This window comes from Rhododendron vialii, chromosome 1a, assembly GCF_030253575.1.
Source record: "Rhododendron vialii isolate Sample 1 chromosome 1a, ASM3025357v1".
Classification (NCBI taxonomy): domain Eukaryota; kingdom Viridiplantae; phylum Streptophyta; class Magnoliopsida; order Ericales; family Ericaceae; genus Rhododendron; species Rhododendron vialii.
The window spans coordinates 40652741-40663954 of record NC_080557.1 but is presented as its reverse complement, the minus strand read 5'-3'; the positions used below and the strand labels follow the sequence as shown (position 1 = coordinate 40663954).

Here is an 11214-nt window from a genome sequence, read left to right as displayed (position 1 = left end):
GTGTTAATTGTATCTTGACGCGTTTAAAATTACACATCTCATATGTATTGACTCGGCTCGTTTAGTACTTGAATTGAACTTAATTAATCAAATGCTATTGGAACCCGAACACGAGCTTAAATATTTGGACTCGATCTGAAGTCAAACTCACTGAATTCTAAACGAATCAAACCTTCTTTTTTTTTTTTTACATGAACACGCTAAATTCAGCTCAAATCGGCTTGAGTCATTTGCACTCATCTCCTCACGTCCATGTGAGTGGTTATGCATTTGTGTGTCAGGACTTTTTCATTTGCTATTGACCCTAAAACCCTGTCTAATGATTCCGAATAATTAAACGGATCCACCCCAAAAAAATATTTTGGACGGTCAGAATATTTGAGTTAACTTATACGTTTTTTGACTAGTCGATCAAACACAGACTATTCTTGTCAGGATTAGAAAATTCACAATTTTATTTTCAGCCCGACACTAAAAATTGAACTTGAGCTAATGTATGAGAGCAAACTCGTGGTGAACGGGTAGTACTCGGGCTCCCCCGACAAATTTTCACTACCATGTAGTGCTTCTGAACGTGCCTCAATGAGGGTTATTTTGGATTAAAAAATCAAGGGTGAATTTATTTATTTTTTTATCTTCATTCAAATTTGTTAGTTTTGTGTAAATTTTTTGTGATTTATTGATACGTTCGAAAAGAATCTAAAATGTATAAAATTTTAATCGAAACTCATAATTTTTTTTTATAAACAAAAGCTAAATAAATAATAAAAATTTTACGCAAAGTTAACAAAACGGAAAAATTAAATATAACCACCCGAAGTCTCAAAAACGAAACTGAGCTTCATCGCAGAGGATTGACGGAAACAAACGAAGAGAAGCCATGATCAGCATCCTAGCTCAGGTCAGCCAACTAATCTCTCTCTCTCTCTCTCTCTCTCTCTCTCTCTCCGCAATTAACGCGAATCGATGTCCCGCAGGAGCGCCTGCTCGGCGCCGCCCTGGGTACCCTGTTCACGTCCGCCGCTGTTTTCGAGCAACGCAGAAACATCTACAAATCAATCTCAGACAACCAATCTCAGTCTCAGGTAAAATTTTTGCAGCTATCTTTGCATCATACCGCAATTACATTCATTCTGCTTTTTGAAACCCTAGAATCCACGTTACCGTGTGTGCTAAATGATGTTTTTGTTTTTTGTAGCGTTAGTGCGTCCATTTAGGTCTTAATTTGGCGTCGTATTTTACAGACTCCTGGTTGCGATTGAACCTGTTGCTGAAAATGGTATGAAACCTAAAGTATACGTTTTGCAGGGTTTAACTCAAACCTGCGCATTAGAATTTGAGGATATAAGACTCAAATCAACAGAAGTCCCTAATCTTATCTGATGGTGCTGCAGCCGGTACATTAGTTGATTTCTTATCCCTTTGAGGGGAAATTTGATAATCCAGCCATTCATTGTTTCCAAAAGTTATAGCCTATTGACCCCTGTTGTGTTTTTTGTTCGACCCTGCATCCTTTGCCATCCTTCCCAAATATCAAGCTATATTTTTCCATCAGCTATTGTTCTATTCACCTCGACTCAGACAATTACTAAATGGGACCTAACGAATTAAAATGACATGGCAGCCATGACCCTCTCTCATTATCCGGCTGTGTTGATTTGCACATTCTCATAACAAGCCTAAGTACAGCCATAAAGTACAAGAAAAAATTTTATTAGTGAGAAAGGAAGAGAGAACGATGGCGTTGTGGATTCAGGTACTGGTCAAGTACTAGGATTTCCCATTTCTGATATTGGTTGAGTGTAGGATTCGACATTACAAGTTCAACGTTAGTTCGTTCCTCTCAACAGCATTTTAAGTACATGGTCCAATATTGAGTCACCGGCTCGCAGAGCGGGAGCGAGAACTTGTTTTAAATTCTCGTAGAACTGTTTAGAGTGTGTCATACGCGTGCATTTTTTTAAGTAACCTAGCTGTATTGGTTCGTTAGAAATGAAAATCTTAACCATCAGAATTCTACCAAGTCGGTTTTCTAATTATTCTATATAGAATCTCAATTTGCTGTATAAATACATAAACACCACGAGGAGTCGAGGATAGTGTCCACTGTACACTGGGTATTGGGTTGAGACTTGGACCTTGATATCTTCGTCTTCACAAAGTCACTTTTTTCCATTTTTCTTTCTTGTTCTCCAGTGTTTAAAGTTGTGTTTGTCATATTGACAAATAATAGGTATAAAATACATCATAGAAGAAATCACAGATCCTCTTTTCTTTTATGTAATTTCCTCTTGAAAATTCTTGAATTGGTGGGAAAATGGCGCGTCAATCTTTATAACTTATCATGAAATCGCAATTTTGACGTACACAACATTGTCTCCTGTGAGAAACTCTTGTTTTGAAACCTAGCACCCTATAAGTACTGTTTCCGTTTTGGTTACTATTTGTAGTGGCCCCGAAAATGGGGCTTGGATCACTCACCGAGCCATAAACGCACAGAGCATGACCAAGAGGATCCCTGACTCCGTGCTGGGCATATGGCCCAGAGACTCCTCGGGATCCCCTCGGACCGCTCACCGAGCCACAGTGCACCGAGCGAGACCAAGGAGACCCCCACCCCTCATTCAGCGTATGGTCCTGGGACCCCATCGTGTCCCCTCGGGATATCGCTCGGTAGAAGGCGTCCACCTGGGGTCTGTCGTTACCTAGGGCCGCGGAGCATGCTCGACCCCGACTCCCCGAGGCCTCTTGAAGAAAGATGGTTACGCTAGGAGGGCCCCAGACGGTTACGCTAGGAGGATAGTCATTGGGGGCTGATCTGACCATATGCTCCGTAACCGTCTTATCTCATTCATCACATATGACATCACCCGAGGCGGTTACCCGAGCGTACCCTCCACGCGCTAGCTTGGAGGCCAAGCAAAGTAAGGTCTATAAATACAGAGTGTCTCTAACCTAAAAAGGTATGTCATTCTACCCTAACCCTAACCCTAGACCTATACACTTCTCCCTACATTAAACTTGATCATCGGAGGGAACTAGGCCTCCACAACGCTAGTGACTTGTTGTAGGTCCGGCGGCGGGCGCGCGGAGCAGCGGAGGAAGGAACTGGAACCGACCCATGGTCAAGATCCCGATAAACCGAATCCTTACACTATTTATTAATTGTCTTACGTCTTAAGTCGTCTTAACTAGATCCTACTAGGATGCAAATTGTTGTTGACACGGGAGCTATTAATAACTTCAAGATGCTACTAGCATTGCTCTTATATCATGATGCAATTCCATTTATAGTGTTGCTTCTTAACTAAGAAGCACGGATACAGATATGGGACACGGACACGATACGGATACGCAGACACGTGATTTTTCCAAAAACAAGGGCACGGACACGTTGGAGGATACGTTAAGTACATAAAAAAATAAATATTTTTTATATATAGAAATTCAATATTATATAACAATATTATTTTTTCCAAATTAAAGATGAAAATTCCAATGAAAATATGAGAATAGCGGATTGTGTTTTCATTGTTAAGTTATGGCTTTAAATTTGGTTCATATGTCAAATAGTACATTGTAACTCCATTTCAAGTTTTAAAAATTACACAACCACCCAAAACGTGTCCGACTCAAAAAATAATTAAATATTTGGACACATAATTTCACGCGTCAGGAACGTGTCTGTATCCGATACGTGCCTGACACGGATACGAAAGGCTTGAAGACGTGTCCATGCTTCTTAGCTTGTTAATTATGGATGGAATGTGGTATTCATTTTCCCTGTGGACAACTAAATTCTACTCCATTATGCTTAAATAGGGAGCTTGCATTTTCTTTTCAGTTAGTATGTGATCAGGTTGTTTTAGGATCAGCTGTTTGATTTCTATGCTTGGTTTGGGTTTTCAATATTTCTAAGGTGGCATTGATATGCATAGTTTTTGTTCAGTGGTCTGATTTGTTTGCTAGCATCCTGTTGAAGGTATAAGTTATAACTGTATGAGAACATGAACATCTATGAGAACATGAACATCTAGTGGATGCATGCAATGCTTTTGCTTTCAGGTGTAATTTATGAATATTCGTTCTGTTTTCCCTTGCTATTTTTATGCCTCAAGTTCCCAGCGAAGTGTTTGGGTTTCTCCGTAGATTTACATCACCTTTTTGCTTCATATTCTACGTATTCTTTTAAGTGCATATGCAACGATAAAGGAGATAAGAATGCTTTAATTCCGTTTTAAGTGCATATAAAAAGACAAGAGACAAGAATGCTGTAGTTCCGTTTTACCTGAACATGTGACCAAGTCTTCGAAGCATCGGTCTGTTTGTTTTCAGAATGTCATATTCTTGGAATTCCTTCGATGCTCTAAGGTAATGTTGCGCATCTACCCGCGAGAAAAAAAACTGAAGAAAAGGGATTGATGCGACATTGCCCGTGTATGCTATATACTTGCTTGTAACCACACCCATAAACTTTTCTTGGGAAGAAAATCTTTGCCCACTGTATATGCTACGTTAATGACTGCACGACTTGCAGTTTCTACTAGAGGAAGGCCTTATACGTGTAACGTGATACAATTGATCATCCTTTGAACATAATATCCGAACGTGCCATAGATGAGATAGACATTGGCTTTGTTAGACTCCGTGTGACTTTGGGTTGTCTTGTTCATAGTGCCTGCATTTTTTTGTATCTTCTCCCTTTTTTTGGATTTTCTTTGCTTTTTTTTTTTTCCTTTTCATTTTTCTTCTTTTCAATTTGACATTGCCATGCAAATGAGAAATATTTGCATTCGGTGTACTCATAGATGTTGGAAGTTGCATGGTTTCTTGAGAATGTGAAATACTGGAACTAGAAAATTCACTATTCTGTGCCATTTCCATTCAGACACAAAACCACGTTCTTTTCTGCATTCTTCATCATCATCATCAAAGCTTATGCTTTAAACTTCTTTCAGGTGAGAGAGCCCATTTTTGAAAAGAGATCCCATTTGGACTTTGGACACTTGTGGAACAAAGCTGTGGATCAAACATTGGGGCCTGTAATTGAGTCTCTCAGTTCTCGTCGGTGGTAGAAATGTTGTGTAATAAAACTCTGAAACATGTATGTGTTGATTTCCATTTTTATGTGTTGAGAGTGCAATGTCTTGCATTGAAATAAGGTTGGTGGTTCTTTTAAACGATTGGAGTGAAGGTCCATGATACAATTCTTGTATTTCTAATGCATTGTGAAAGGAAACTTTTAACTCTCTTCCCCAAAGGCTTGATTATTTTGTTCTCATGGTAACTTAAGTTCCAATTCAGTTATCCATAGTTGCATTTTCCTCGAGACCGCGACTGTGTTTTATTTGGTTGACCAATGACAATCATGCATGTCTATAATCATCCACATCCATGAATGTAAGCACCAGGGCTACTCCACTTGAGTGGACTAGTTTGTCATGAATCCATAGAAACCAGTTCCATTTGCTGTTACATCCATGTTGAATCGATCTACTTCTGTTATCAGGACGTAGACCGGGTACTCTGTCAGCGGACCTGGTTTCAACCAGTTAGCCTAAGCATGTGGATTTAGGCCGGTTGGTTGTCAAATGTGACCTGATCGTGAAGCTGGAGAAAGTTGAGGGTTTGACCAGCTATGTCCACATATAAAGCTCCAGTTAGTTATGACTTACAAGTTACAAGTATATCACTATATCAGTAGAGTACTTTTCAGACCATTTAGTGGCAATATTTTGGGTTTTGTTATTGCGTCTGGAATGAGCCGAATCCATAGTCGAAAGGTTGTTCTTTGTGCACCGTTTCCGCTTATAGGAGATTGTTTCCTGTGAGTCTGTGACTCGATCGATCCATCTTGTTGCTTTGGAAAATATTTTTTTTGCTTCAATGAATCGGTACAGTGCTGTAGAAGCTGGAATTTAAGCGTACTAGTAATCCATTTAACTGTAAGCACTAAAAAGGACCAATTGGTACACCGTACAGTACATATCCAAAATCAGAGACGAAAAACGGAGAAAAATCCATTGGTGCCTACATATGGCTCAAACCTAGCTCTGACGCTTCAGAATACTCATGGTCAGCATATATGCTTCTGTATCAAGCATCAGGTTGAATAGAACTAGTTCGAGTCAAGTTGGCTCGACGCGTGACCACTACGTAGTAAACGCCGATTGCCAAAACCGCAGCACACACGAAACCGAACACAATGCCGGCTGCTCCACCAGCTCCCAACCGGGTCCCGCCACGCTCCTCTGACCGTGGTTTGCTCTCGCGCGTCACACTTGATGCTACCGTGGCTGCTAGAGGCAGTGGGGAGCAGTTTGATTCGGCACACGGGTCTTGGGTGCCGGGGTGCTTGGAGTCCGGGTGGAAAAAGTCGACTGCCGACGGCGAGAAAGCCATTGGGTTCTCATAAGCAAGCCCGTGGGGAGCTCTGTCTTGAGCTCTGGTAATGGTGAGGAAAGAAAGAAGAGTGAAGATCAATACTGAAGCCATAGGACTGTAGGAGTGATAAATTTGGTAGAGTGGCCCCTTTTAGGACTTGAGGTGAAAAGTATTGGTAGTGTTGCTCTGTTTTGGATGCTTTTGGAGTGGTTTTTATAGGGCCCTGAAGTAGTGGTGGTTGCTTGGAGTGGAATGTTTTCAAGAAGGAACAGAATGATGAGTGGTTGGTATTATGACCTTTTACTTAATTGAAGTTAAAGGTCTCCCAGAAATGCCCTCACAGTGTCACACAAGGCCTAATTTGGATCAAGGATTTCTGGAGGGATTTTTAACAACTTGAGAAAAGAAAAATGATAGGTGGGTTGAGTGGGCATGAGAAAACTAATAAGTGTTTGTCCTCCGTGAGGTCGCACATTGGGGACACTGGAAGATTTGCCATATCGCTTATTTCAAGGCTCCGGAATTAGTTGAGGCGACCCGGACATCTGGTTGTAAAAAGACAAAAAATGATAGGAAATCATCCACCAAAGGTCAAGGGCCAAAAACCTAGCAACAAAAAATATTTTCCTCTGTTCTTTTACTGGTCTTTTGGTTGAATGTCTCTTTTTGATTGGCTCATTTTTTTCACTTTCACCTTGAGCATTTTAGTTTTCACAATGAGCTTGAATCATGAGGAAAATAGCTCTCAATTGGAGCGGAAATGGTAATTTCATTATTGCCTTTGCGTAAGTTGCATAAGTACGTAGCACTAAGTTGGCGGCCTCGGGTTTCGCAATATCATGTTGTTCTCTTTACTCAAAGTGCTCGTGAAATTGAAAAGGGTGGGGACTGGAATAGAATGCCTATTTTCATTCATTGAATAGCTCCACACTTGATGCATGTACTGGTAATAAGTTTTCACATGCATATATGTTAGCGGAATTGGCTCCCCGCAGGAGGGCGGTGAAATTTTGCTCTCAAAATTAGTTGAGGTACTACGCGTAAGCTGTCCCGAACACTTATGTTATTAAAAAGAAGAAGAAGCAGAATTGGGCTCCCCGCAAGTTGGCGGTGAGATTGTGCTCCCAAGATTCGTTGAGGCGTGCGTAAACTGACTCGAACACTTGAGTTATAAAAAAGAGATAGCGGAATGTAGTTTTATATTAGGTACACATTTGTTGTGCCATCTTGTATCAGTAGTAATTTTATTGTAAGTTACATGCTTTTAGCCTTGTAAGATTACTCATCTTGTGGGGTTATATACTCACTAATTATTTGTTCAAGCAATCAAACATGCCCATACTGTAGTTTGCTAAGAATTTAGTGTAGAGTCTTACATGGCCCTAATCACGTCGACGCTCTTCCCCTTTAGATATGTAAATTGTTGTCATGTAATTTGTCACTTTTGATATATAGTACCTAAATGTGGTCATCGTAGCATTAGCTAATTTAAAAGTTGCTATGATTTCATGCCTAAACATCAATCGTTTTCAATTAGGGTGATGACAATATTGTCACGATACGACTCAATTCTTTATGTTCATGGCAGTCGAGATACAGAGAGCAAAAGACAGAAATGTCCTTACGAACAATATGGACATTTTTTTGGAAAACCATGATCAAATTGTTTACATGTGTTCTTTCCTACTGATGGATACATGTAGCCTTTAGCTGTCCCATTTGACATCATATTTTCCTTTCCTTTTCACTGGGGAAGGAAAAAGGTTGAAGAAGGGTGGGTAGCTTAGCTTAAAGGGTCAGCAAAGTCCACAAACATTGCATAATTATTATACAAATGCTTATAAAGGTTGACGTGGCAAGCTCCTATTGGGTCGGCAAAGTTCAGAAGCATTACATAATTATACAATGCTTATTGAGGATTTCAGCACTCAGACATGATTGCAAAAGGTGCATGCTGAAGCTGAAATCAATGCACCCTTTCCTTCTTCTCACGACTAGGTTTTTTTTTTTTTTTTAAATAAGTGTCCGGGCTAGTTTACGTGCATCTCGACTAATTTTAAGGGATCAATCTCACCGTCCAATTTGCGGGGCCCCCAATTAAAGCCAGAGCAAAGTTCTATACAGATTGACCCCAAAAGAGTCGATAACATCTGATAAGTTTTGCACATGAAGATTCGCACATGAAAACTTAACAGACAACAAACCCTTAAGTCTTAAGTCTTAACCAGCTTAGTTTGTTTTTTTTTCCTCAGACTTGTTTACTTGCTTCATGAGAAAACACTGACCCCTCCCTCTCTCTCTCTCTCTCTATCTCTCTGACCCATTTACAATTCTCACAAAGTCCATGTCTTAAGAATATAATGGGCTTCTAGGGCTTCACATGTTATATGCACATCCGAGTCACAAGAAGTTGTAAACGAGTCATAAATTTTCTAGCAAAGGGAGGTGTATTGCAGAGTAATTTTTAACCTTTTAAATTCTTACCTGAATCTTGTGATCTGAAGGCACCAAATTTAATGAGACGTGATACGAAGCTTTAGGATCTATAATCATATTTGCATATCAAAATCATAAACCACAAGCACAAATAAACCTACCTATTACTCTGAACAAAACAGTTCCTGTACTTAACGCGGTAGACCAAGTTTTCGAGAGGTCTTAGGAAGATGATTGATGATGAAAAATTTCCAAACAAAAGATGCAGGGGAAAGCTAGGAAAGACACCAGCATTAAGAATCATCGCTATTGTCGTATCCTTCAGGTCGCTCTTCCCTTATAGTTTCAAGCTTAATTATTAGGAGAACTAGATGGCTTCCGAGGGGTGAGAAGAGGCGATGGCGCAACCTCAATCCTAGGCTCCACACGCATGGTCTCCTTCACCATTTGCAGAGACTTGGAAAGTACAATGCCTAGGAAAAATCAAGCTTGAATGAGCAAAGAGAAAAATACTCACTTCTCTCGGTAGATGAGAAAAGAGAACACCGAAGATAACACTGTCCGAAGAGAAATACTCTAGTGTTTTCAGAGAAGCGGCTATGGAAATTGTCAAATGAGAAGCACGCGCCACAAGGTAGGATTTTTATATAGGAGATTCGATTGATCCCTTGAAACATTTGAACCACACGCAAAATTATCGTACATATGGATCAGCTAATTAAAGGTATGAATATGTGCCAGAAAGAGAACCAAAATAACGCAATGATAGAGGCTAGTTAACGAACGAAGTAGTACTTCTACATGTGTATAGGCATACCTAATTGTTGGTGGTCTTTACCAAATATAAAAGCCAGAAAATCAAACCACGAGAACACACCGAATTTTTATGATGGCTGGGGCACTCCTCTTCCCTATAAATATGCGTAGTTTGATTGGGGCAAATGTAGCCGAAAAATGTGAAGCAGAGATATTGGATGGTTTCCTGTTTGGGGCTTCAGAGAGCGGAATCCTTCGTAAAATTTTCTTCAATTCTGAAATTTGCTGCCCGTGAAGTATTCGATTTGGCAAACCACGCAAAATATGTTTTTTTTTTTGTGTGTGTGTGTTTGGTGTGTGCGTGTGGTGTATGTTTCTGGGTATCCAGAGCACAACACGTGATCGATGCCTTTGTCTAGCTAGTACTCCAAAAGACAAGTCAGGAATTCCGATCATAATATCTCGACAACAATTTGAAGCTAAAAAACCACTCGAGTTTAGCTAGTGACAACTATTTCTTACCTTTCCGCATCAGCCTCGCCAAATTAATCCTCAAAATCCATTTTTTACTTTAGCTTGTTACTTTTACATAATTATGTAAAATCAGGCTCTTTACTCTCACTCTCTACTCAATTAAATATTCAAACCCACCCCATTAAATATTCATATCCTTCCCAAAAGAGGAGAGAGAGAGAGAGAATAAAATAGGGGAAATTATACTTTGCCCCCTTAAACTATCACCCGGCCACACTTTGCCCCCTCCAACTACTCAATCGAACACTTAACCCCCTTAAACTATTATTTCGCTGCCACCCCTTTAACTCTGTTAACGTTTTGAGCAAAGTTACGTAAATACCCTTACAGAATACAGGTATCTACATACACGATACTTCTGCACGATTTCCCCAACCCAGAATACGTTTTTCCCAACCCTAAAACCTTTCCCCTAAAATTAGCGGGAGTTTTCCCTCCATTTTTTTACCCGCATATATATATATATATACACTCCATTCATTGAGCTGTAACCCTAATTTCGACTGCCTATGGAAAAAATCCCAGTACCTTTTTCACAGTAGAATCCGATCATCATTTACGGTGGTCAAGGGCATCTGATCTTGGAGGTATGATTCCTTTGAACTATTTTTTTGTTTTCTCTGCAATTCCTTTGTACTGTTGAAAGCTGTAAAGTGAGTTGTTAGAATTGTTTGACTATTGAATGCTTTGTTGGTGGAAGGTGGAGTAATCAATGGTCTGTGGGTGAGGTGGGGCTTTTGACACTTTGCGTTGTTTGTCAAAAAAGTGGTTGAGAATAGTAAAGTAGTGTTTTGTTTTGAGTTTTAATTACTTTACTTGGTACTTGTATATTGAAAAATTGCATGCTAAAGTTATATTTTTTTAATTTGTATACTGGATATCCCTTGACTTATGAGTTTTAATTAATTGTTTACTTACCACTTCCTCAAAAGGTGGTGCTAAAGATGTGTATTTTTCAGCCGGAGTGGGAAGCTCAAGAGGTGGTGCTATTGTCCAAATTAGCCACTCACAAAGCTTATCAAACATGGCACCAACACAAGGTTCTCAGGTCTCCACATCTGCACACAACTCAGGAATGGCACTTGATGGATATGCAGCCTTTTA

General features: G+C 39.9%; 3 protein-coding genes across 3 annotated transcripts in view; 2 read left to right on the top strand and 1 right to left on the bottom strand.

Moving 5' to 3' along the window:
- The window catches only part of LOC131308343 (serine/threonine-protein kinase GRIK1-like), a 101422-nt gene that overhangs the window by 87874 nt on the left and 2334 nt on the right, over nt 1-11214 (top strand). The gene's annotated exons all lie outside the window — the stretch shown is intronic.
- LOC131315523 (uncharacterized) lies at nt 788-5260 on the top strand. The gene is made up of 3 exons (XM_058344661.1): nt 788-901; nt 978-1085; nt 4959-5260. The coding sequence occupies exons 1-3, from the start codon at nt 881-883 to the stop codon at nt 5073-5075; spliced, it is 246 nt and encodes an 81-aa protein (XP_058200644.1). The 5' UTR covers nt 788-880; the 3' UTR covers nt 5076-5260.
- On the bottom strand, nt 5918-6598 carry LOC131315063 (uncharacterized). Its single transcript, XM_058344483.1, has one exon. It carries the CDS (start codon nt 6493-6495, stop codon nt 6097-6099), a length of 399 nt encoding a protein of 132 aa, XP_058200466.1. The 5' UTR covers nt 6496-6598; the 3' UTR covers nt 5918-6096.

Bases quoted from the DNA above. Each gene is read 5' to 3' on its own strand.
- LOC131315523 (XM_058344661.1), top strand. From the start codon at position 881: ATGATCAGCATCCTAGCTCAG. The intron at 902-977 runs GTCAGCCAACTA...GATGTCCCGCAG, and splicing joins TGATCAGCATCCTAGCTCAG to GAGCGCCTGCTCGGCGCCGC. The intron at 1,086-4,958 runs GTAAAATTTTTG...AACTTCTTTCAG, and splicing joins ACAACCAATCTCAGTCTCAG to GTGAGAGAGCCCATTTTTGA.
- LOC131315063 (XM_058344483.1), bottom strand. From the start codon at position 6,495: ATGGCTTCAGTATTGATCTTCACTCTTCTTTCTTTCCTCACCATTACC.